This window comes from Corapipo altera, unplaced genomic scaffold, assembly GCF_003945725.1.
Source record: "Corapipo altera isolate COAL_440 unplaced genomic scaffold, ASM394572v1 104, whole genome shotgun sequence".
NCBI classification, from domain to species: domain Eukaryota; kingdom Metazoa; phylum Chordata; class Aves; order Passeriformes; family Pipridae; genus Corapipo; species Corapipo altera.
The window spans coordinates 3,702,195-3,729,424 of NW_020884920.1; the positions used below are offsets into that span (position 1 = coordinate 3,702,195).

The 27,230-nt window shown below is 43.6% G+C and overlaps 1 protein-coding gene across 5 annotated transcripts in view; it reads left to right on the forward strand.

The window, feature by feature from the left end:
• SDK1 (sidekick cell adhesion molecule 1) overlaps positions 1 to 27,230 on the forward strand; it is a 391,574-nt gene that overhangs the window by 335,211 nt on the left and 29,133 nt on the right. For 4 of the 5 annotated variants that reach the window (XM_027656578.1, XM_027656579.1, XM_027656581.1 and 1 more), the window contains 6 exons: positions 92 to 293; positions 2,155 to 2,258; positions 4,300 to 4,370; positions 8,984 to 9,119; positions 10,991 to 11,050; positions 13,074 to 13,175. In XM_027656578.1, the coding sequence (XP_027512379.1) occupies positions 92 to 293; positions 2,155 to 2,258; positions 4,300 to 4,370; positions 8,984 to 9,119; positions 10,991 to 11,050; positions 13,074 to 13,175 (675 nt within the window). The remainder of the gene's footprint in view (positions 1 to 91; positions 294 to 2,154; positions 2,259 to 4,299; positions 4,371 to 8,983; positions 9,120 to 10,990; positions 11,051 to 13,073; positions 13,176 to 27,230) is intronic. The other variant, XM_027656580.1, reaches the window with a different exon arrangement.

Here is a 27,230-nt window from a genome sequence, read left to right on the forward strand (position 1 = left end):
ATTACCACTATGAAAATCTGATCAGGCTGTCCCATTTTATGTTGTCTGGAATTTCCTCTCAAAGCAGTACCGAATTATGGTTTAATTGCAGAACGACCAGCACCTCCCAGGCAGGTGATGACCCCCCAGAGCGACGTGTCCTCACGGAGTCTGCTGCTGAAGTGGGTCCCTGGAAGTGATGGATCTTCACCGATCCGATATTTTACAGTCCAAGTGCGAGAACTGCCCAATGGAGACTGGCAAACCTACTCCTCTTCCATCAGCCACGAGGCAACGTCCTGCATTATCGAAAGGTACCATATGATCCCGGGCTAGCATAGAAATTCCCACACTTTCCCAGGAGTTGGGAAACCAAAACAAGCATCACTCAGCTTCACAGCCTTCTTGGGAGGGAGAGAGGTTAAGTGAGGTCACTGCTCCCATTTTAGAGGTGGTGTTATGAACAGCAGTGGAGAGATTTGCTGAAGGTCACGCAATAAATCTAATTAAAGTTGGACTGCAGTGCATCTTTTTGAAGCCCTTCCTGGAAGCTCAGCACCGCAGATAACACCACTCAGGCTAAATCATATGTAGCTACACAGTGCTCTGTAAAATACAACTAGTTAAAAATCCTTTCAGTACTGACTGATGTTAAAATCCACTCTGAATGCTGCATTGCAATTATCTCTATATAAGCTTTTCCAGATGAAATGAGAGCCATTTTTATCTGTATTTTCCATACTGAAGTTTATAGATAGCATCAGAATGTTTAAACTTTGTTATTCAGGCTTCATTATATCTTCAGCAACGCTAGTGTAATTAAAGTCCTTGTAACATTGGCAAAAGTAATTGAATGTCTATGAGCAGGTACTTGTTTTTCTGTCCATTTCCTCTGTTGACGAGCTGGTACAAATCTGATTATTTCTAAAAAGCCGTGAGCTTTAGGAGAATCAAATATTCAAATCATTCAGATACAGATTTTTCAGGCCAGTTATAAAAGCAGCAGTGGCTATGGTATATGACAGCTCACTGGTCCTGTGCCAGTATCTTTCCAGTCAAAACCTGTAAAAACAAGGCAACCATCTATGTCATTTAGACTTGGCATTGACGTGACTGAAAACAAAAGATTGGAAACAATGATTCAAATTATTCAAGTTGCTATAGGTAAGTAATGGTGTCCTAATAGGGTGGCACTGCTTAAAGAGATTTCTTCTGCTCCTTGCTAAAAGCATTTTCCTGTGGAAGTCCGGAAGAGTCGTAGATGTGAGAGTGCTGCCCATCAGGATGCATTATCCTTGATGTTTAATCATTCCTTACAAGTAACTTTACTTGGGTTTGCAGTCAGTGTTACATCTGCCAGCGGATGGCTAGACACTACCAATTAATTAGCTAAATCCCCTGTAAGTTACAGCTCTGCATTTCAAGCCTCTGCCTGTGACTCCAAAGGCAGCCTCCCCCTCACCTTCCCCTGCCAAGCCAAGACAGAAGCATCTCTGTGAAGGTTGTGTCAGCTGGAAATCACTCTTTGCATATCTTAAAGCACCACATAGATAAAAGAGCTGCAGGGAACCTGTTGTTGCTGTCTTTATTAAATAATCCAGGTAATAGCATTAATTTGAAATTCAGTAGGAACAAAATGCACTGATCAAGTGGTGTGGTGTAAGGGATTAGTCAGGAGGCTGATGCTCTGAATTCTAGTGCCTGCTGTGCACTAGCTGACCCTGGGCATGTTACCTGCCTCCACCTGTAATCCCCCTCCATGCTCTGAGGATCAGTTTTGAGGATATCTCAGCCAAGCACCTTGAAAGCCAGGTTTTGCACAGCCATGCAGAACTTGAATAACAGCACAGCTTGTCCTTCCCAACAAGCCCCATCCATCGGCTGCTCCATGAGTTGCAGCTTCATGTCTGTTTTCTGGCACCCAGTTCTGTGGTGAATCCAGGAGTGTTTTTGGGAACTGAGGCCAGTAGACATCTGAGAAGATGCTGATGGCAGCAGGGGTGCAAACACCCCCACGTCACGAGGAAGCTGGGGGAGGCCGCAGAGAAAAGGCGATGGGGAGGAGAGACAAACTGCTGAATGACTTTGGTTGGCAATGGGCAGGTTCTCTGTAGAGGCAAGTTGTGGTGATGTGGGGAGGTTTCATCCCTCAGCCTTATTTTTTACGTTCCACAGCTTGAACCCGTTCACCTCTTACAAACTGCGAGTGAAGGCAACCAACGACATCGGGGACAGCGACTTCAGCGCGGAGACAGAGGCGGTCACGACGCTGCAGGATGGTAAGGCAGGAGGATCTCCACGGGGTGGGCACTTCCCAGGGCTCCTGGGTCTGCTGGACCCACTGCAATGTGATTTCCACTGGGACTGTGCAGTGAAAATAAACAGCTGATGCAGGTTTGTCCATAGGAAGTTGATACAGGTAGCATGAGATATGGCTGAATTAACAGGCAGCCTCAAGTGTCCTGCTGTGCCCTCTGACAATGAATCATACTTTCAGGAGTCTCAAAATGGAATTAAACTTCGTTTGATTGGCTTCCAAACTCTGCACTAACCATTATCTTTGCAGAAATTGAATAATTTACAAGAGATCATTAAAAATAAATGTAGAACCTTGCATACATTTGAAGAAGTTTCTTCAGTTGTTTTCCCTCACAATCCACATCAGTCTGCAATATGGCAAAATTGCTGAGGTATAAGTAAGAAAGAGTATGAAGCTCCTGGAAACATGAGCATTTAATCCTGCAGATCAGGACTAATAAACTGTGAATGACATTGACAAGGCTTTTATTTTTAGCCTTAGAGATCAGCTTCTAATTCCTTGATTGTATAAAGTCGATACCTGAATGCAGAAGTAGCTCTGATGTCTTAAATAGAGAAAGGAGCTCTGCAAAGTATGAAAAAGCATCAGTATGCACTGTTACCCTGGAAAATTGAGTAATACTGGGATACATACATGTATAAATATATATATATGGGTGTTGTGAGGTGGGGGTCGATCTCCCAAGTAACAAGTGATAGGACATGAGGAAATGACCTCAGGTTGCACCAGGGGAGGCTTAGATTGGATATTAGGGAAAATTCTTCACTGAAGGGGTTGTCAAGCCCTGGAATTGGCTGCCCAGGGCAGTGGTAGAGTCACCATCCCCGGAAGGATTTAAAAGACGTGTAGATGTGGCACGTGGGGACATGGTTCAGTAGTGAACTTGGAAGTGCTGACTTAATGGTTGGACTCAATGATCTTAGAGGTCTTTTCCAACCTGAACGATTTTATGATTCTATATACATGGTGCTAGAAATTCTTCAGGATTTCTTACAGAGCAAGGAATGAGGACACCGAGATATAAAAGCAGGAAACCATTTTGCAAAGGAGCGTTTAAAGGCTGTGATCTTGAAACCAGAAAAAGAGAGGACACTGCTCAGGAGTATCTGAAGCTAAACAAGAACCCATGTAATACCTGAGAAATGTGCCAAGCAGCCTTTTAATGACATCCTGACTCTCCACCTTCCTGCGCAGCCGCTGCGGGATCGGTGCGGGCTGTGACTGCACTAATGAGGCAGCACTGACTCACTGTTTCAGAATTTAAAGTTTTATTTTAAATTCTCTTTGAATTTAGCTACAGTGAATCCAGAGTTGTGCTTGGCCCTCCTCACAATGCGACGGGGGAAACGCTGTGAAAGCTTCTCACCTCCTCAACAAACTCAACATTTATTCTGCTGAGCAGACCCGGTGCTGCCACCAGAGCGTTGTGCTGTGGAGGGCTGTCAGCTCCTGATAAGCCTTTGCCTCCCGTGTTTGAGCTGCCGTGGTGCCTGTATGTGCTACAGGCCATGGGCACAAGAAGGGGTTAACCTGTGGTAAATCAAGCTACCCTAACTAGAATAATATGTGGCTATTTGACACAGACTCCTAAATACGAGATGGGCTTGCCCCAGCTGTATCATAAATCTCATGAAGAATATGGGAGCAGTTTGCTCACACTTTGGAGCCCTCACACAGCTGGTTTAACTTGCTTTCAAATGGGCACCCAGTGGTTTCTGAGCACTGGCTGCTGCAGTTTCCTTCAGGTTTATGTCCTCAGCTTTTCTTGTTCCTGCTCAAGCTACCAAGGCCACAGGTAGAGCAAGGGATGTAGGAGAAGTACCTGGCTTCTGCCCGGGTTCCAATATCCATATCCACCATACTGCTTTTGAGACGCACCATGTAGGAGTTGGGATGGAAGATTTTCTTCAGCAGTGAAGAAGGAGAATCTGAGAAGTAAAAGCTGTCTCTTTTCCACCCTCTTGCCATAACTGGTTTTGTTTCTTTTTTCTCTCATTTAGTTCCAGATGAACCACCCAGTTCTGTGTTAGTGACTCCCCACACGACTTCCTCTGTCCTTGTGCAGTGGCAGGTAGGTAAAATGAAAAAGTATGATATTTCTGGAACAGATTTTTGGTTGCTTTGACTTGTTGACCTTAATGGTACATTGCCAGGGACATTTTCCTGAGCTGGAACTATTGTAGTAAAGTTTAAGGACTGCAGCTACTTCCTTATTTTCCTGACCTAGCACAGATTTTAGCAATGGACAGAAATTTCTGGCAGTTGCTTTTACATTTTGCTCCATGAGAAGTCTGGGAGGTAAAGGAGTTTCTGTAGCCATGTCCAAGGTCATTACTTGTCAGATTCTGCTGTCCTTTTGTTGATGTTGATAGATGTGCATCTTTACATGGAAAACATTCCATGGAGTGCAGCGGTGGTAAAATCAGGTAATCAAAAGCTCCCTTTGGTTCACATCATGTCTGGCCTCCTCCTGCTGCTGAAATGATCAGAAGCCTGAGATCAGTGCCTGAGATCCCATTCATACCTCTGAGGAACTCCAGGTGCCCTTTTGGCTCTTCGAGAGAGAAAAATCAAGACTTCTTCAGAGAACAGAAAGAAAGAAAGTTTGAGCTCTCCATGATCCCTCTGAGCTGGACGGGGAACTGTTCATGCCAAGTCTGCATTTTATATTGACATTTCCTCTGCCTCCCTTTATCTCTCAATCCTGGCCTCCTGGGAGGTGCAGGAACATTTTGTGACCCAGTGCCTGAGGCTTCTTTTTTGCAGAGTGGGCATTAATAGAGGGAACCCAGTGGGGTACTGCACGTTATCCATAACCTATCCTGGAAAGCCTCTGCCCACCCTGCTCCCAAGACAATGTCCCCCACACATAATAAGGATAACTTTGGACAGACTGCATTATAGTGAAAAATGTACATATGCGTTTACAGTACAGATGGGATTCCTTTCATTTTTGGAAGAAAAATATGTGTACGAGGGTCTGTGTATTGCTGTGCAGCAGCACTTTAAAAATATGCCTGGCTGTACTCCTGGGTGACTGGCCCAAATTCACCAGCATAATCCTGAGCAACAACATTGCTTACAGCATGTTGAGCAAATAGGAGACATGTTGAGCAGTTTTACCAAAGGAATTATGGAGGGATGTGAATCTGCCTCCCCACCTACAACCACAGCCCACAGCGAAGGAAAGAAAGGTACAGAAAGAGAGGACAAAGAGGATGTGAGGCAGGATGGGCCAGGGAAATAAACATTCCCCCAATTGACTGATTATTGGTGTGTGGTTAATGTGAAATAGGTGGTTGTTTAGGTAATTGGATGCTTTTTATTTCATGAAAATGAAATGGGGTTGTTGTGCCAGAGCCATCTCAAGGGAGTTGTGGGCGATTACATGTCATTACTACATGTGTATTAATAGGTCCTGGTAATTCAACCATACTATATTTTTCAAATAAACAAAAGTCTTCAAGTCCCACAATAGCCACCAATTAAGAGGAAGTTTCACAGCAGTGTCAAGGAAATAATGTAAACTGCAAACAGCAGTCAAGCTTAATGGGAGAGTGGGTTTCTAAGCAAAGCTAAATTTTTAACTTTGAGTTCTGTTAATAATTCACAAAACAAACTCTAGATGCACTATCTGGGCTTTCAGCTGCTTGGTCCAATCAGTCCGTTATTTTTAAATTTAAAGGAGGAAGAAAATAAGTAATTTCCATGGAGGTCTGTTGTATCAATAATGCAAGGTTATTTCAAATGTTCTGGAGGATGTTACACTTAACATCAGGATCATGTACTGTTCTGCTTCTACCTTAGAGAGAACAATTATTCAAACTTACATTTTGGTCTTTTTTTTTTATTTATTTTTAAACAGCACAAAAATGTTTCTCTTACTTCTGTGCAACATTATGGGCTGCCACTCATAATCATTTTACCTATTTCAGCAGATCCCTCAGGCCTTCCTACAAAATCCTAAATAATCCATTACATCAAAAGCAGAGTTTTGTCCGTGGAAGACAGATAGGAAGGGGAAGACCTGACCTTTTATCAGAGTACCCTTTTCAGGAAAGAATCTTCATTTCCATGCAAGGAGAAAGACAGTCTGCAAACTGTTTATTTTCTGAGCTTTCCTGTCTCAAATTTCAAGGAAGGAAAAAATGGAGAATCACATGATAGCATAAAAAACCAACATTGTTTGCTATCAACAAATCAGTGTCAGACTGTAATGAGAATTTAAGCTTGACCTATTAAGCAGTTACATGGCAGGGCAGGCAATAGCAGTCTCTTTCTCAGCTTCAGCAAGGTTTTCCTTCTAAGGTTCTGTAGGATATTCCATCTCAACTTTTTTTCTTTAATTTAAAAAAGATCATTAGTAGTTAAAATGGAAGAAGTCAGAGTGGGGCAAGGCCACTGCTGTGCTGTGGAGCCCTTCTCTGTAAGGGCACCATCAGGGCTAAAGCAACTTCAATATAATATAGAAAACAAAAGAGGGGAGTCAAAAGATTGGAAAAGAGAAAAGATCAGGAGAGAGATACCAGTAATTTCCATTAAACCACGTCTCATCTCCTTGCACAGGAGAGCATTTCAGCTGGTCTGTGAGTCATAACGTCACTGGGCAGCTCTGGATATGGGACTTCAGTCTATTTGCTTAGTCCCTTGGACAAGGGGCTCAGTCTGAGACTGGGAAAGGCTGTTGTACAAGAGCTTGATTTATTTGCCTTGTAAAATGTAGTTGTAGAGGGAATATGATTGCCCTTTCTAAAATACATCACAGGAGTAAACACCCCACAGGGAGAAGAACAATTTAACCCAAAAGGCAATGTTAGCACAGGAACAAATGGTTAGAAACTAGCTATGAATTATTTAGATTAGAAATTAAATGAGGGTTTCTAACCACCCAAGTAGTGAGGCTTGAAACAGCTTTCCAACAGGAATACTGGAAAGCAGAAAAATCAGCTTGTTTTCAGGTGGAGGTTGTTCTCTTGGTGAAAGGGACTTTAGGCAGGTGGGTTTCTGCAGTGGTGAGGTCCCAGTCCTGATGATTTCTGAGTTCCCTCACAATCCTGCATTCACAAAATCGTCCTGTAATGCAGATGCTAAATAGTAGTGAAAGGTGGTCAGAGCTTCTCCAAAGAAGGGAGCACAATAACAAGCATGAAACAATGATGAATAAAAGATGTCCAACCATGCAGAGGAAGAAAAGTGAAGTCTTGGGATGATTTAGGTTGCTTTCAGCAGGCTCTGTGCAGGACAACTGCAAAAGAAGGTGGCTTCTTGCAGGAGCAGCTTCTGCTCCTTTTCCTGGTGGCTGTGTATGTTCCTTATACTCTGATTCACATAATTTTCTTTTTTCATTTCCATGAACTGCAGTCTCTGTACTTAAGTCCTTCAGCCCTCACCCAAAGCAAAGTCCTTTGCTCTGAGACAGGACAGTTGTCTCTCCCCTCTTGCCATTGTAATGGAGTAATGGAAAATTCTTGTCATCTCTGGAGGCAGAAAGCCAAGTTATTACCAAGGATCTTCCTCCTTTCCTGTAAAAATGTCCTTACTTTCTTCATTAAAATTACATGTGGTATTACCTTCTATTGTCACAGCATTTCATACCAGCAGTTAATTTTTGCACAATGGACAGAAGGCTTTTCCTTAGTAAAGTTCTCAAGGCTGGCAGGGATCTTTCTGGATTAGAGGCGAGATCATCATTAAAATCCTTTTCATTTATAGTTTCAGCCCCTTAAATTTCAGTACAAGAATCTTTAGAAGATAAATGGCTCAGGGCATCTTTTCTTCTCTGCAGTTCTTAGCCTGTATTAGGCTCATGAAAGGAATTTTTTTCCCAAACATGAAGAATCCCTTTGCTTGTCTCTATTTAAGCAAGCCACTCAGACAAAAATCTCCTTTTCAGTGTACTGGCTGTGTATCTGTATCTGAAGGAGGATGTGAGGGGCTGCTGAAGAAGCCTTGCTGAGGTATTATGTCTTTGAGCATCTCCCAGCATGTTGCTGAAGAAAAAAATCTCATGTCTGAGCCAGCCCATGGCCAAATTGCTTAGAGCTGCTATGGAGGAGACCTGGGTTTTTCTGTGGGAGTGGAGGTGTGGAACACACCAGAGTCCATCACACTGTGACTGCTCTCTAAATGTCTTATTATTAGACCTAGCTTCACCTTCCTAATTAAAGTCAGAACACGCCAATTCCTTTTTATTTTCTCATCAGTCTTTCAGTAAAATAATGCCAAATGAAGAATGCCCTGTGATCAGTCCCCTAGGGAAATACAGGAATTCTGTCTTTAACAAAACAATCTGCTTCTTTTCATCTCAGAAGTGAAATACTGTTTGGCTGTTCCACTGTTGGTGTTTGACAACCTGCATTTCCAGGAATGTGCTTATTTATGCTCTTTATCACCCACAAGTTTCCACAAGTTTCAGTGGAGCAAGAAGGAAAGGAGCTTGGCTCTTAGTGGAGTACATCAGGTGTGGATTTTGTAATGGCCACCGCTGAGGGAAGTCATCACAGTTGCCTTTAACTTGTGTTTTTCAAATTACACAGCCTTCCACCCTGCACGTTATTAATGTCTGTTTTCACCAGAGCACTGTCCCCCTTCACACAGGGCCTGTGTCAGCTGCTGCCCGTGGTGATGGATGTTTGTTGCAATGCACATCTTAACAAGCCCGTTCTGAACATGAATGTTTTTCAGCCACCCAAAGTGGAGAGTCTGAATGGTTTGCTGTTGGGATACCGGATCTACTATCGGGAGCTGGATTATGACACTGGACCTGGAAGAGAATCCAAAAACATCCAGAACCCTTCAGCTTTACGAGCAGAGCTCACACGTAAGCCTACTGTAGTTTGGACCCTAAAATATCCCAGAATGGTAATCTGTCAATACACCAGACACTATAAGCCCTCTTGCCCCATGGAAGTAACACATAAGTCTAAGAGTGCTGGGGATAATTTAGGTTTTACACAATCAGGGTGAAGATGCTGAAAAATGCAAGTAAATCCTGTGTGATCAGCACTGTCACAGTCCATGCTAATCTCTACCAGCATGCTGGAACTGATGGTCTGTCCCCCAGGTATCCTCTGATTTCCTGCTTTTCACTACCTCCAGTTCATGATTACTCTGGTATACTTTGTTCTACCATCAGACAAAAGAAAGATGCTTCATTTTCCTCAGCTGGCAACTTGTTTCTTTCTTGCTATTTTTTCGATAGTTTTTATAATTGGCGTTTTGTTTTTCTTTTTACTGTGTAAGAAAACAGCTGAGGAGAATTTTTAAATAGAATTTTTACAATTTCAAAGCTCTTGTCCATATTTTAGAAGAAAACAGTAAGAATGAGCAAGAATTTTTAGGTGCGTGCTTTCCATGTTAGTCACTAGGATTTATGGCTCACATGGAAAGAAGGTGGAGAGGGAGAGGAATAATAGAAAAATGAAAAGGCTTTTTAGACAAAGACTAAAAAGGAAATCAGAGGGAAGAATAGGCAGAATAAGGTGATGGAAGGCAGAGATGTGATCACTCAGGAGCCTGAAAGATATGGTCCAGCAATGAGATGTGCTCATGGAGGGACCAGCTTTTGTCATGTTTGATGGCAGTGGAATATTCACAATAAGATAATACTCCAAGAGCAGCAGAATAGGGCTGAGTGAGACTGTTTTAATATCTTACATCATCTTCCATGAACCCTGAACCCATAAAAGTGATTTCTATAAAAGCAAGAGTGAATTTTTGTGAAGGTGTGGGAGAAGTGGATGCTTTAAATATAACGTAAGCACCTAACTGTGACCTCACTTACATGGTCAGTGCTAATGAGATTTCTCAGGCTGTGCAGTTTTAACCAGGACAGAGTAGAGATGTTAGGCTCTTATAGGTGCATAAGGGATTTTCCCAGACAAAAACTGAATGACTGTATACATTATCATGAAGTAATGATTTTGGATGCTCTCACAAGCCAGGGAGCCTGTGAAACCACCCGGTTTCCTCTTTTCCCTCTTCTCTCCTGGCCCTGCAGCAATGTTCCTAATAGCTGTAGAGTTGAAAAAACGAGCTATACCTCTCCAGGGAGTCAAGAGAGAGAGAGAGGAAGGGGTGGAGACAAGTGTATTTTCAGATAAATTTCCCTCTTTCTCCTCATAATTCTCACCTTAGAACACCTCTGTTCCTCACTGACCCGCAGTTTTGCACAGCTTAGCATCTTATTACAATTCACTCACAGCAGGAATATTGAATTCTTTAAGTGAAACTGTGGGAAATCTAACTCACACTTAAAGAAACAGGTCCTGTCCTAATGTAAGTGTTCACTCTCTGGCCCACGTTCCAGGTCTTTCCCCTGCAGCTCTTCAGGTTTTGAATTTTGCATCTTGAGAAATCAGGATGTAATGCACCATTGAGAGTTTTCCCCCTTAGAAATCGTTTCGTTTTTTCTTCGTTTGTTCTGTTTAATCTAAAAGTCAGAACATTTTTGTGTTGTGTATTTGTGAGTTCCTCTGTTTGAGGAGGAAATGAAACAGCCCCGTGCGGGCGAGGCGCTTTTGATGTGTTACGAGAGAGTGATGTGATTTTATTGCCCTTCAAGGTATAGTCTTGCAGCTTAAACTGTGTATGGGTGTGCTGCCTCATTTGCCTCTGTCTCTGCTGTACATCATTTGCAATAACTATTTCCTTGCACTGTAACAAGCTTTCTGCTTTGCTTACTCTGAATAGCCCAAAGCAGCTTCAAGACAGTGAACAGCAGCTCTGCATTAACGACGTATGAATTAACACGTAAGTGCACATTGCCTTTAGATGAGACTCTTTGTAATGGTTCAAAATACACTGTAGGCAAACTCCTATGGCTCTCCTCAGTGGATCCAGCAGAAATCAACACAGATTAATGATTCTGCTTTCTCCAGTTTCTTTTTCTTTAAGCCTTTGCTTTCCCTACACCAAGAGACATCGATGATGCAAGTAGGTAGCTGTTGTAAAAACGTGGCTGCTGGGAAGGTAAAACATTATTGACTGTAACAACCCAGTATTGCTGATGCTAAATGAATTTTGATTTGCTTGCTACATATTTTGCAGTCCATGTGAGCTTAGCTGTATCACATCATTAGTTCTATGATTCAAGCACTGCGATGCTCAGGCATTCCGTGGAGTACGAGGCCAGTTTAGAGAGGGCCCAATGAATTTATGTGCATCTCCAGAGGTGTTTTCAATTGGAAATGAATAAAATAACATTCGACAGAGTTAAAAGGCAAGTTGCTTTGTGGTGATGATGGTTCACTAGATAGGTTTTGCCCAAGGCTTTTGAGTCACAGATTGTGATGGGCTAAAAAAAAAAAATAAAAAAACCAAACCAAACATGAAGCCCTATCCCCACTGAAAGTTGCATGCATGAACTCTCATGTGTTCCATTTTCTTCCACATCCAGTTAACACTAAAATCTCCCTTGTGGCTTTTCATGACAGAAAATAAAGTTTCACTGTACAAGCTGCCCACTACTATATCCTGTATATCCTACTATTTTTTGTTTGTTTATGAACTTAGCTCCATTACTGCTGATTTCCTTGCTCCATGTTTTGCAGTCCATCTGAGTTTAGTGGTATCGCATCAAAAAATTAGGGATGTTTCAGATATCATTTACAGTATGCCTGAGACTGGGGAATGATGCTGGACTCGGAGTCAGATATGGGAGCACAACTCTTGTAAACACTTCCATGAAACTGAAATTAGACAAACTTATATAATTGGGCTCATTGAACCTTACCAAACGAATAGCATACTGTCAACCACCAAGTTAAGGAGACTATCTGATTCATAGATAGCAGGGAAAATTATTGGCAAAGGGAGAAATTTGGACCCCTGGCCATGCGTGTCTTAATTCAAACCTCATTTAAATAGGGCAATTTATATTATTGATCACCCTCTTACTCTGATTTCCCTGTTAAATATTGTAGATGATAAATATATCTGTTAGGATTGATTCTTTCATCCTGAAAATGCAAAATCTGAAACTGCTCAGGCGCTGCCTCCCCTAATGACGTTGACGTGATTCTACTCCACCCTCGTTTGCATCAGTTAATTACCCACATACAATTGGGTTTTCTAGATTTTTTCACGCTTCTCTCACTCTCCTGCCTCATCTGGCAGAGTAGTTTCTCTGTGTCAGCAAAGGAGTTTGGTGCCTGGTGTCCAAATGGAGTCCAGCCTTCAAATTCTTCTTTCTCTTTGTGGTTGATGGTCAGGCTGTGGTCACGCTGAAGGAGAAAGGTCCCCATGGAGTACTTGGAATGGGACTTCAGATGCCCCACTGCAGTTTTTCCTCTGCACCCTGTTTCACCTGGGGCATTCTTGAGCAGCACAGTTGCCAAATGCCTCCCTAGATGAACATCCCTGGGATTAGGCAAAGGCTTGCAGCTCTTTCCTACCAGTAGAGATGGAAAGGAGCCCATATGTTGACATTCAAAGCCATTTTCTGTCCTTAAGAATGACCTAGAGATGTTCCTCTAGCTAAATATTCATCAGGAATGGGTATATTCCAGGAGGAATCCTTATTCCTCTTATTGGAGCAACACTGTGAGGAAGCACTGGAAAATCCTACCTTTTCAACACAAATATCTTTCATAATTATTCAAATCCTGCCATGAATTAAGGAAGGATGGAGTACATTGCACTGTTGTACTGTTCTATTGCTGTGTGTCCCAAGAGAGAAGTATGGTGATGAAGAGGTCTTGGAGTCTTAAAAATATCTGTAATATAGTATAAATGATAAGATAGAATATTAATCTTTAATATTTTACTTTTTCAGAGTTGAAAAAATACAAGAGATATGAAGTACTAATGACAGCATACAATGTCATTGGTGAGAGCCCTACCAGCACACCAGTGGAAGTGTTTGTGGGTGAAGCAGGTAAGTAAAAGGAAAATTGGTTGATTTTATTTTTTTTTTAGAGTACCAGCATGTTTTAATATTCTCCAGATAATATTTAATATTTGCCCATGAAGGGGATGATTTGAAAACACAAACAGTTTTTGTAGCCTCCTCTCCTGGAATAGGTTGGCACTGACAGCTTCTTGCCATTGGAAAGCCAGTTGGTCTGCACGAACAAGGGGAGAAAGGGCATCTGAAAGAAAGAAAAGGAAATATTTTTGGAGTTGCAGGAGGATGGCTGTTCATACCAAATTAGCTTGAGGGAAAAATTGACTCAAGTTGAAGAAGTGAAAAGTGGAGCACAGGAAAGCCACAAGGGAAAAGAAACAAAACTACAAAACAAGGGAGACTTGGAAAGCTGGTTCTTTCATTTTATAACTCGCCGTGTAGAGACATTGCCTTGCACCACACCTGGCTGTATTTTTATGCCCTTGAAGCCAGAAGACACCGTGTCCAGTTTAATGCTGGCTTTGGAGGCACAGATAAAGGTCTCTCTGAAACATGCAGACTCTGTTGTACCATCCAGCCCCTTCAGAACCTGAGGGGTCAGTGGCTGATGGTCACTGATCATGGTCTGTTCATGTGGATTTACTGCACAAGTCCATTATGAATCGTAACTTGATCATTTTAAAATCCCTCCAGTGGAAGGCTGGAGGTAGAAATCAGGACGAAACAGTTAAGTAGACATTTCTCTGGGTGGTTTTGCAGAGCCCAGATAACCCACAGCTGAGTCTGTTCTCTCAGTAACTCCAGCTGGGAAGGGCAGGACTGCAATAGCTGATGTCTTCCTCACAGCCCCAGCGGCGGGGCCGTATTTATGGTGACCCCAGCTGGAGAGAGGCTGGCACCGAAATAGTTGTTAGTTATGGTATCAGCTTCTGCAGCAGCATCTTTTGAAGCTCAGAACAAGAAGAGGCAGCACACACCCTCCTGTTGTTCAGGCTGCTGCCGAGAATGGGTCTGGTTACGCTTTTGTTCCTCTGTCTCAGGGCTGTGGGAGGTAGAAGTTATCAAACCCAGCACTAATTCATTTCATTATTAGCCATTAAATATTCTATTGCTCAAAAGTAAGTAAAAGCATATTTTTTTTAAACTCCACTGCATTTTTTTTTAAACTCTACTTAACCTTTTCATTTCAAATATGGTGTAACATTCACCATCTTTCTTTGAAAACATCATAAATTAATCAGAGCAGCATGGTTCTGGAGAGACAGCTGGCAATATTTACATTTTTTTCTAGTTTGCTGCTGCTCCAACTTACTTCTGCAACTGCAGCAAAGAAAGTCCCAAGTGGAGCCAACTGTATCTGGCTTCAAAATACATTTTTGTTTCAGAGCTAAATATCTCACTGCTGCAAATGGAGCCAGTGCCTGCACTTAAACACATGTACACAGCACGGAAAATCAGCTGGGGAAAAGAAGGAAATGCTGTTATATCGTGTCTTTTAATCCCACTGTCCGGGTCTTCCTTATCGTAACTCAGGAAACAGGGCAATGGGAGGAGATAAACTTGAGAAGAAACTGAGATATTTACAGAACTCCCAAGTGTGCAGTGGAAGGTGCCCCTGCCCATGGCAGGGGTTTGGAACTAGATGGGCTTTAAGGTCCCTTCCAAGCCAAACCATTCCATGGTATCCAGGAGGACTCCTTTCACAGGCAGGACTGGTGTATCTGAAGTTGTAGCATGAGTTGGATGGTTTTTTACGGTTGCTGGATTTACTTCTGGTGAGGGACAGTCCAGGTTCATGTGGTAGAAATGATGAATGTAGGATCTTCCTGCCGATTTTCACTCCTGTTGTGTGAAGTTATTACGCTTTGTTATATAACTGCCTCTTCCACCTCCAGAACTGGCTGTGATTTATACTGTGAGTAAAGTGATTGGAGCTGGTACTGCAATTTAAGTTTTAAATTGATTTGTGACACCTTTGAGTCAAAGTGTGCTGTGGAAATACAAGTTTTTGTTGTTATTGTTTGCTCAATGTTCTTACCCATGGTAAAGGCAGTTAAGCAGCTGGCTGGGGAAAAAAATGGGCCTGCTCAGCTCCAGCAATGGGGCATCCAAGTTAAAAATAGAGAAAAGCTTCCCAGTAAACAACAGGTGCTGACACAGGCATAGTACTGGGCACAAAGTGACTGAAGGTGACCAGTCACTGGTCTGAAGCTCCCAGATAACTGATGTCCCAGTGCTGTTAAAAGGTGCTTCATTCTGCCACAGGTGTTGCAGTAATTCTGGGAGGTGCAAGAACATTCCTCTCTTGGTCGTAAAAAGAAATATACAGCACATACCTTTGGGGAAATGTGCTGGGCTTAGGCCAGCTCAGTCAAAATACCCATTTCTCTTGGGTATTGATGTTGCTAGTGGTTGATGTGCTGTTCAGCTTCTATGTCTGGTGCAGCCAGATGAGTGATGTAGAAGGAGAAGTATCTGTGATTCCTTCCATCCTTCTGGTGCTTTCCCCTGTTAGATTTGAAGATTTTCTTATCATTGTATCTGGATTTTTGTAATAAAAATTCCAGCAGGCAATGGATCCACCTGAAAAACTTGGAGAAGAAAGCCATTAAAACCAACCTTCTGCAAATTTTTTCAATTAGATGAGCAAAAAATACCCAAATGGGGAGTTTCTCTCCAGCCCTTAAGTGCTGTTGAGCTGTACCCCAGCCAAAAGAACATCATCTTCGGGCAGCCTGAGTGCTCTGTTCTTCCTTGCCTCTGACTGATGGACAGGTGGAAGTTTTGGGAGAGAACAACCTGCTAGCAGGCAATGGGCCAGGTATGAGTAACAGGTCTCCATATCCTGACTTGTCTGGTGACTAGGGAAGCTGAATGCAAGTGGTGTGGATATTTTGGGGGGTTTTTTGGTGGTGTTTTTGGTTTTTTTGTTCTACAGGTGGAGCAAAACCTTTTTATAGCAGCCCATAAGATCAAAGCCCCACCAAAGGCTCCATTTTGAGTTCTGCCTGGATGTTGGCAAAGCTCACTGGTGTGGAGTGTGGAGACCAGTGTGGTGTGGAGAGCAGTTCTTCCCCGTGTTGGGAGAGCAGGCTGCGAGTCCTTGAGCTCAGCGCAGCTGGAAGGACGCGCTGCCTGTTCAGTCTGAACAGAGCCCACGTCCTTCCCCCACCTGCCTCAAGCATCTGGCTCCCTCTCCTCCACGGACCAGAAGATCCTCTAACGCTGCCTTTTTCGAACTGGCTGCAGCTCTGCCCTGCTCATTAGGGAACCATGTGCATCTCCTGACAAATGACAGAAAAATTGAAAGCCACCACTTGCAGAAATTAGGAAGGGAGTCGCAGCCCCGCTGGCAAGCCCCCTTTTTGCCTTGTTAATTCATTTAACAGTTCAGCTGTCAGGGATGTTGGCTTTGATTGGGAAGGCAGTGAGTGTTCAGCGAGAGGCTGGGTACTGATATTCATCCCAGCCCGAAACGCAGCTGCTACCAGAGGTGCTGTTCTGCCCGACTGAAATTAAGACTCTGTTAGAGCAGCCACTATATCAAGAGCATTATTCTACCAGGTTGCTGTCACTACCTGATTGTGTGGTGGGCTCTGGAGTTCTGGAGACTCCACTACCTGCATTTTAATTAAACAGAAATCACAGGTTTGGGGCAGCCGTGCTTCACCTAATTTGGGAAGGTGAATGAAATAAAAGGTGGCAATACAAATCCTGTGCTAACGAGCCTGCAGCCTTCAGTGCTTCTCCCATATACTGCAAAGATGTTTTGGATGAGAAATAATGGAACTCATCATTTCTTCCAGCAGCTGCTGCTGGAGTAGAATATGTGTGTGGAGAGAGGAGGTGGCAGAAGGGGTGAAGTGCTCCAAGAGGCACTAGCCTTTAAACAGGTTGTAAACCCATTTGTGTGAAGAGGGGGAGTGATGTGTGTCATTATAACTGATGGTGACAGTGGTGACCTTCAGAATTCACAAGAACTGATGGGGCTGGGTTGTTATTGTTGTTCTTTTTAATGATGATCTCTGAGAGTTGGTTCTATGATGGAAAAGGCAAGGAGTAAAAAGAGCTAGGAGACAGATCTCTTTCTTTACATGTCCCCCACTGAAATGTTGCCTTTGTTGTACCATCATCTCTCAGAGAAAGTCTCCTGGCCTTCTCACTTTCTTCCAAGTGAAACTGTAGCTTGGAAAGGAACAGGAATGGGAGAAAGGGATGACTGCTTCTTACCTGTGTCTTGAAAAGCTGAATCTGCCTCTTGGTGCAAAGCTAGCAGACACCAAAGCAAATTTCTTCCTGTTATCTGCAATTATTTTCATCTGCCCTCCTGTCTGCAGCTCCACAGGTGTTCATGAACTTCACAAAATTCATTTTGTTCACCCATAGCTGACACAGGGAGGGAAGATCTGCTCTGCCACTAATGTCAGGGGAAGCCCTTGGAGCTGCCTGACTATCTCCAGCATTTTGCAGTCAAGAAACAGAGACCATCTGGAAAGCTCCAAGACTAAAAATAGTGAATTAGGTTTGGGAAAGAGAAGGCTAAATTGGGGGAGGAAGCCATGATAAGAACAAAGAATGCTTGTAAGGAAGCAAAGACTTGACTCCACGTAATTGGTTCCCTTTCATAAACTGCTTCTAGCACAGAGCTCTTGTTCCTCCTTACCTGGTTATCTGTGCTGGGGCAGTGTCCCTCTGTCTCTTTGGTAATGGCAGAGAAGGTTGGCAGAACAAGGCTGCCTTGTCCCTGGGTGTTTCCATCTCTGCTGGCCTTGTCTTTGATGTGTTCACTCAAAACACCCCACGTGGTGCCACCTCCCCGTCGGAGGTCGCTTTCTGCAGAAGGGGGTCCCCCAGCAGTACCTTGGGCAGCCCTTTCTCTTACAGCACAGCAGCTTTATCTCCTTCCCTGCCCCAAACACAGCAGAGGAGATGCTGTGCAGAGCAGTCCCCTGTGCCTCCTTGTTAACAGCCTGGGAGAGGAATGACAGCATTTCAGCGCATTAGAGCTGGCAGCTTCAATCAGCTGCCGTGGCCCCGTGGCTGTTTTCTCCTATCTGTGTGGGACACGTGGGCTGACTGTGCCTATGCAGATATGGAGCACGTTGCTGCTGGCACAGCTGCAAGAGCTGGGTGGGCAGTTCCATCCCAGATGCCACTGGAGGAGGGAAGGGAAGGATTATCGTGGCCATTTCACATTGCAGCAGTCTAAAACCTGTCAGCCCAGGGACAGTATCTTCCTTGATAAACAAAAGGGGATGGAGGGAAGCTATTGGGAAGTAGCATAGTAAATAAATCACTGATTTCACTTGCTCAAACTTTAAACAAAGGGATTGAACTTCCTTGGCCCTTTAAAAGCACTGAGCCTTTGAAATGTTACAGAATTTGCCTTTTAATTGCTGACACCTCTGGACATGGGGAAAAGGCTACTTTTGGGGGATGTCAGGGTGTTTGAAACTGATTGTCCTTTTCCCCTCCCCTTTAAACCTAAAGAACCTGCAGAGCTGTTCCAATGTCATGCTCAGTTCTGAATGAGCTTTACCCAAGTCATCCTGGGGATGCCCTGCTCCAGGAGCAACACTGGGTTGTCATCCTGTCCCCACTGTCTTTCTCCCTAAGGAAGGAGAAGGTCTCCTCTGATCTTGGAGTTAAAGATTCAAGCCATGTTCTCCAACAGTGGGCTAAAAGAGAGAGTAAAGTCAGAGCAGAGCAAGAGAAGGAAACTAGGAAGATGGACATGGAAAAAAAAGTGGTGAGACATTTTCTTTTTTGGATTGGAAAAGTAACCTCATTCCAGTTTCTTTTTGGAACCCATATGCCTGTATCCCAACAGCATTCCATTTCTGAGAGCAGGATACATCACATCAGTGTTTCTTGGTGGATTTTAAACTTCTCCAGGTTCCACCTGGGGCTTATCTGCAACAAGTCCAACTTGGATTTGTTGTTCCCATCAATGCAGCTCCACTGGAGGCAACAACATTGTAGATGGCACTTGGCTGCAGGATCTAATCCTACAGGGCTGTGACAAGACAGTAAAAATTAACAAACTAAAGTGTGCCCACATTGGAGCATTGCTTGTGTGTTACTGGTATTGCTGCAATGCTGGGGAGTTATGGAAATGAATTTTCTCTATAAACCTTGGCTCCCTTTCCTACTCAAACTGGCTTTTTTTTTTTTTTAGGGTAATTTTACATTCTTAATCTGTTTACTGATGATTGCAAAGGTTTCCTAATTAGACTTCCAGATTTGGTAGCTTAGCTCAGTCGCTGCTCTTACAATGGCAAGACAGAAAGTAAACCCATGCCAGTGTGAGTCTGTGGAAGAAGTGTCCTTAATGTCAACATGTCAAAAAGACATCCCTGCAGCTCTCTGGAGACTGAAATCTAATGTCAAGGCAGAAGGAAGCAAAGTCTGAGCGTCGTACTGCTGTCAAAGCAAGTTATTCTACCATATAGGAGAAGGAATTTTAAGCGAATGCACTGGAAAGCAGTGTCCAGATTGAGACATAGATTTGATGGGCTTATTTGACATCTTTAATTCTCCATTGACAATCCAGAAGCTCCCTAAAATGATTTGCAATGTTTTCATGCTGCAAGTAAAAGCTGAATGCGCGCCTCATTAACAGCTCATTAAGTTGTTAATATTGGTCATAAGCAGCCTTTGGTACAGCACAATGCTTTATGCAGTGCGGCAGCTCCTGCTTAGCTCGGGTCTAATTGCCTCTTTTTATCACGTCTCAGTGTAGGAAAGATGTTTCTGTCCGAACAAAAACATCACCAGTTTTTGATCAACCGCACTCGCTTCTCCCTGCCACGACAGTCGCTGGGGTGGGAGGTGCTGGGCTGCGGTTGCCATGCAGTGTTTTGCTCAGATGATGAACTTTCATCTCACAACCCCAGCAGTTTGATGTGGGTTCTCATTGCTGACCGTAACCCAAGACAGACAGACTGTCCCTACCCAAATCCATCACGAGGGCTCCTGGCTTAGTGCTGCAGTTGGTGGGAGCAGCAGTGGGAGGGGAAGGACAAATTAGCTGTTCTGCTGCAGTGTTATATGGCCTGTGAAGAGCCGAGAGCAGGGACATCCCTGCACAGTGCACAGAGGGCGGAGGGAGGAGAAGCCTGATCGTGTATGCAAAGCTTTACCGAACTAACAGCAGAGCTACTCCATTAAAAGCAAAGGAATTAACCTTCCTTTCAGAAACAGAAGCAATCAGTAGTAAAGTCAAACGAACCATAAATTGCTCCAGTAAAGAAGTAGGGAAGGCCCTGGCTGATAACCCCTATTCCAGCAGACACAGGCTGGAGTTCAAGTGCTTTCAACTAAAGGGTTGTATTTGCAGCCAAATTTCTATTTCCTCTAATTGTGCAGTCCTGCTCTGCTTGTTTGCAGTCATCCTGGGATATGTGAGCAAAATGTTGTAAGTATTTTCATATGGGTCTCAACTCCCGTGGCTTTGCCTCCTCTGTACAGCTTTGCTGTGAAGCCAGCTGTGGAGAAACACAGTTGGTTTTCTTTTCTGACATCTGTTTGCTATATCCGTCGTCAATCACAGAACTGGAGGCTTTTCAGGTTGTCTGTTGTAGACAGAAAACAAACACCAAAAAATGCCATTTTTTGTTATGAAAGTATGAATTAGCAATAGTCTAAAATATTTTGGTCACAGCAGTCCAGACACTGAGATGACATGGGGGTGTAGGACTGCAGTTCTGAGCTGCAGCTCTCAGGGATGAAAAATAAACAAAGAGAAAACTCTCAGTTGAAAGTCAAGAAAATTTAAATTTAATCTCTCTCTCCCCAGGAGCACAAGAACACAGTCCTCTGTGGGCTCCCTGGTGTTCTCTGACCATTGCAATCTGTAAACCCTAACTTAATCCCTCGTGGGGGGTCAGCTACCCAAATTCACAGCAAAAAGCCACAGCGAAAGGTTATTGCAGGGGCAGATCTCACCTGTGCCCTCTGACTTTTTTCTGATTGGCTTTTGACATTTGGTATATGGCAAACCCAGTGCAGATTCACCCTGATTATTTGATAGGCTCTCTTGGCTTCAGTGGAGCATAAGGAGTTGTTGGTCCTGACTAGACTTTAGTAGGTGCTGCCATTGCTCTTAGTGGCCATGAAGTGGGTGCTTTTGTCAGCTGCCATGAACTTGTGGTTTTATGATATTCAAATGTGGGATTAACAAATTATAGTAAGTGGAACATGAGTATAAATGGAGGAGGAGGAATCTTGGGAACTCTTGGAGAGCCTGGGGAAATAGCCTGAAATGGGTAATTTTGCCTCTCTAATGGGCAGTTTTTTAAGAGAGTGGAGAGCAGTACTTTCCCTCCAGAACTGCTCCCACTCCTCCCAGTGCATACCAGAGATGATCAGGTCAGAGTATCAAACACTCAGGAGTTCTTCAGCACCCCTTGAACAACCTTCAGTACCTCCTGGGGGGGCAAATCCTGGCTCATCAGAGCTGACACTGCTCTACAATACACAATGATCATGCCAGGTTTGCTCTCAGAGTTATAGCAGAGCAAACCCTTATTTGCATGCGAGTGAGAGGGGATTTTAGGAGCTAACCCTAATTTGCATGGATGTGAGAGGGGGGTTTAGCTGTAGGTTCCTGCCCGTGTGTTTGTTTGTGCATATGTAATGCTGTCAGACTCTTGCTGTTCCTGCTCATGGCCTGTCTCTGCTGACTGATGGGCTGCCTGCCTGCATGGGATCATATCCTTGTTGACATGAAAGAAATAGAGGAAAAAGCTCATTTTATTATTCCCCCCCTCCTTCTTGGTTTAACCACCTGCATGCCCTTCCCAGAGGCAGTCTGACAGTTCTGTAAGGGCTTTACTTTTGGGCCAGGCACTCTCACTCCCTTGATGGATAATCTCAGTATGCAATGTGATAGCCTATTTTAGGGTTGTGTTAGCTGAGTAGAACTGTGGGCTTCAGCAAAAGGAGAGTGTGTAGTTTTTGTTTGCAAGCTCTAACTCTTTCACAGCACTGCTCCCTGAGGTTCACCGTGGTTGCAGTCACGGTAACTTCTGTATCAATCAGATCATGTCTCTCCCATGAAAATCCCAGATTGCACATGGCTCGTTGGGAAATCCAAACCCCTCTTTAAAAGATAAGCAATCACAGGAACAGTATTTTCACCACCACTGGAAGACATGGTGAGGAACAGGATGAGAATGCCTCCTGTTCAGAAAAAGGCACTGGCAGGTAACCTCCTCAGTCTGTGTCTATGGAAAGGTTACTCCATTTATAGTCCTTGCTTCATTTCACTTTCCCCAGTATATGCAGGAACATCTCTCTCCCTCTTTCCTCCCTCCACCCCCATTTCCCTCTCGTATCTCTGTAGGTGCTGAAGACCTGCCTAGCCAATGTTGGGAAGCTTCCCAGTGCTAAGCAAAGAAGCTGGGGATGTTACATTTGGGTATCATTTGCAGCTGCTTTAATTTATGCTTTTTCGTGGCTTAATTACCCTTAAAAATTTGATGTGGCAAAACACACCTACTGTACTGAGCATGGTATGCACGGAGAGAGAGCCAAGTGTTTGCCTACCCAGATAATATGGAGTAAAGCAACTGTGGGTGTGCGAGACTCCCAAAGTCCCCATCCTGACAGCTGTTCTCTTTCTCCTCTCCACCCCTTCTTTTCCACTAAAAGAGGTTTGTCTTTTTATTTTTGCATTGATTAGATTGTGCTCTCTCTTCATCAGCATTCAGGAAGGTGAAAGAGGTGTTATTCTTCTTGTGTTGACTTACGTTGGTACGATAAGAAATGTTTCAGTTTCTCTTACACTGATCTATGCAACTGTGTAAATCAACACATTCATAACATACATCAACATCCCTTGAAAAGGGCTATTTCCAACTAAAACCTAGTTTTCCAGCTGCTTTAATCTCCTCCCCCACCCAGTAGCAGGTTGGGCTTCTCAGAGTCACAAAATATTCTGAGTTGGAAGGGACCCACAAGGATCATCAAGTCCAGCTCTTAAGTGAACGGCCTGTGCTTCTTAAAGATGGGGAGACCAGATGCTCCTTTGCTGAGACTCATTTCATGTCACAGGGTGACACAAGCCTGAACGACTTAATGACTGGCAGAGCACTGGGGTTTGGTGCCAAATTGCCATTCCTGAGTAAGAGGGTGGGAGCACTCAGGTCCAGTGTTAGCAAATGGAATGTGTTAGAGGGGTTAGGACCCACATGCTTTGTGTGTGGCTCTGCCTCTCTCAGAGCCTCTGAAATACGTCTGAGTAACTACAGAAAGCACAGTCCTTGGAAAAAGCACAGACTTCCATCACAAGATGTAGCCTGGCTTAAAACAGCCAGAAATTAGTGGGAAACATGTTTTACATTCTAAATATAGCTTGTGCTGCTTTGTCACAGCGGAAAGCAGCTTCGCAGTAGCTGGCTTTGAAGCACAATTAACTAATTGTTATTGAACTAATCAGCATCGCTCCCGCAGCATTCCTGATGGCAGCATTCCTGATGGCACGGAGGTTCTGCTGCACAGGGGAAGCTCCTTTCCTTGCTCCTGCTGCTCTTTCACAGGCACTGTAAGAAAATGACCAATAAACACCAAACATTTTTCTCTCATGCTGCTTTTCCTTCGTGCGAGGGAGTGACTGCAAACATCTGCAGATCCACCTTTTTGGTCTTGAGAGGTACCATCCTTGCATTCCTTCTTTAAGTCCTTACGGCAGGAAAGCCTTTGTGTTCCACTTTGCCTGTTCTGCAGATCAGTCTCACTGTTTTATCTCATGACCTGTTTGTTGTGTTGTGTTTGGCTTTTGAATCCACTTAGCTGTTGCTTATCTACTTGAGGGCAGTGGCCACAGCTGAAGAAGAATCTGTTCTCCGTGCCACTGCAGGGATATAACTTAAATACATTGAGGATGGTTTAGGTTAGGCATCAAAAAATAATAATTACAAGAGTTATTTTATGAGTTACTATTATGTATTATATATGTACATCTAATTTATTTTTATTTTTAAAATAGGAGTATTATTCATATCCCTGTTTTAAGAGTTCTTAAAATAGAGATATGCTGGCAGAGCTTGCGTGGGAATGGCAGGGCAATCTGAAAAGTCAGTGATGGAAATGACATGAACATCTGACCAGCAAGCTGATCCTGGTGTGACACAAGAGGGTGATGTCTGAGCCCTCTCTAAACCCTTCCCAGCCCTATTTTCCAGGGCTCTGTGTGTGCCAGGAACCAGTGAGTAAACTTTGGAGGCACTGCTGTGCAAGATTTAACCATCAGCACATGCTCCAGTGAATGTTGCTATGCCTTCTCCCTGTTTTTACTCACTAGTTTGATAACATTACAGCTGATACTCAGAACATGCTGCAAACACTCCTCCATTGTAATGTGGAGATGTACAGATTAGAGGATTTTGGGGCCTGGAGCTGTCTCTTTGTTCTGTGTTTATGCAATACATTGTGCAATGAAATTCTGGCCTTTAGGTGCTAACACCAAAATGCAAATATATCGATTACTAGGGAATAAAGGCAGATATGTTCACCAAGGCATGCTTTGATGAACTGAGGGAAAGCCTTGCTAGATAGAAAAGGATCAGAGGTCTTTACAAAACAGAAATTCACTTGGGATTGTTTGGGATCAAGGTGATGCACAGGAAATCTTCAGCCTCTTTCACTGCATTTTTCTCCTCGTTTTTGGCCTGCATGTTTATTCAAATGGCTTGTGAACATCAGGGAATCTTGTCCCAGACTTTTCCATGAATTTCCTGGCATAATACTGGCATTACAGAAACAGTTAGAAAACCAGTAGAGGAGAAATCCTGTGCTACCCAGAAACTGGAGCAGATATAAGAGCAGCAAGGAATGCTTCACAAAACTGGTTATTAAGTTTACGCAATGAATCACAAGGATTTGTAGCCTACCTGTGCCACAGAGCATCGTGGTGACTGTCACTGAGAAAAGGAATAGTAGTTTCATATTGATGAAAAGCTCTCAGTGCCACAGAGCCCAGAGAGAAAATATCCCAAGTGAGAAGAGCTGAGGTGAACCCTCTGCAGTGCACGGAGCTCTGGAGCAGGCAGGCCACCAGGGATTTTGAACACCTTCTCTTTAAAGGTTATAAGCATTTGCAAGCTCAAATTGCCTGCAGTGAGAGCAGAGGCTGCTCGGTATGGCTGGAAAATGAGGGCAGTGATATGTTTGAATGTGGATTTAGATGTGTAACTTTATTTATGGGCTCATTTTGACACTCTCACCACGTTTCTAGATAGATTTGTTGTCTTTATGTGATCCTACCAACATCAGCCCAGCACATATTTGTTATTATTTTTTACTAATTACTGTACAACCTGCTCAGTCTTTCTCCTTACGTTTTGGCTGAGAGAGAGTTTCAAGGAGAGAGTCTCAAAGGTAAATTGAAATCAGATAAGAAAAGAGATGTTTACAAATATCTGCCTGAGATTTCAAGGCAGCGTACGTGCACCGAATTAGACTTCATGAATGCATAGATATTATTTTCAGGGAAAGTGAAATGCTTTCCCCCTGCCAAGAGCTGTGTTTGGACCCTCGGGGGTCTGTGTCGCTCCTGCTATAGTTGATAATGTCACTGACACCTAAAGCAGTGTGAGGAATGCAGCTTTAACCTTGCTTTTTATGTGTTGGAGATTTCAACAGCCATGAAAAATTTCGAGCTCAGTAATCTCGAACTGCATTCCTAGAAGGTAAAAGCCTTTTGAATTCACCTTTAAAATGCACTTGCTTTTATTGGCACAGGCTGTCCATATATTCAGGGAATGGTTTGGGATTGCAAACAGGTAGAGTCTTTAGGGATGTGTTTCCTTCTTTTTGAAGTATTTCATTTCACCCTTAATGGGACGTGCTGTCTGCACAGAGCCACATCAAGCGGCAGCAGCACTTTTCTGCTGTCCCTTGCTGTCAACAAGAAATCTGTGCTTAGAAGAGGAGGGACACATCAGCCTTTGAAAGTTGAACAGAGGGACAGACTCAAAGGGCACAAAACCAAACAATTTGCATCTCGTGGAGGCTCTGGGGTAGCGAAGAGAAATGTCTTTTTCCACACTGTATTTTCTTTTCTTCCTCCCATCAAATTTTCCGCCGCCTTGCCAGCAAAAGTGCAGCTCCAGCAGCAAACATTTCAGTGCAGAGTTATCCCTGGCAGTTTTTAACCACTGTGTTTCTCAGATGTGCTCCAGGAAGGGTTTTTGACTAAGAGCATTGTTTTTCTGGCAGTGGGTTGCACACACCATCTCTTCTGATGGTCACATCTCAGAAGCAGTGTTTGTTCCAGGCTGGCACGTGGCATCCAAACAAAAATGCTCTTGTAGGTGCTGCTTCAGACTTGGGTGTTGAGAGAGCACTTTGAAGCTGTCAGTTCAGGACAGACAGTAGTGTCAGTCCTTAGAAAGAAAATACACTGCTGAAGTGATCCATTTTCTTCTGTGATTGTACATATTCCTGTTTCCCTGAGCGTGTCATCTTACAAATCTCCCAGATGCGTCTCGGGTTTGTGCTCTATGATCAGTTCGGCCTCATGCTATGGTTTGTGCTGTGAAAGTCTCAAAATATTGAGGTTTTTGGTCCTTAGCAGCACTCAGTTGCACTGAGGGCATCCAGCCAGCCAGCTGCTGCTGCCTGTGCTCCTCCACCGAGCACTGAAGGCAGGGCAGCAATTACATAAGTGCACCCCTGGGAACAAGCTGCGCTTTACTGATGGTCACTGTCACCTCATGCGTTCACTATCCAGCCAAAAAGGAAACAAAAAAAATATAATAAACAAATAGTTTTAATGGAGCCCTGGGATAAAGGCTATTTTCAATTTTACCTTCCACGTTTTAATTGTATAGCGATAATTTTGCAATGGAGTTGCCGATGGCAAACATGCAAAAGACATTAACTTTATTTATGTTTTGGATTATTAATGTGGCTGTTAAAATTCCTCCAGTTAGTTTTGATTGAATTGTTTTTTTGTGCGATTCTGTCGTTTAATGGAGCGGTAAATAAGAATTTCTGATAATGAGCCCAAGCATCTGTCACAACAACCTGGCGCTGGTTATTAACATTTCCATTAACGGCAGGGTGGGCAGTGATAATATG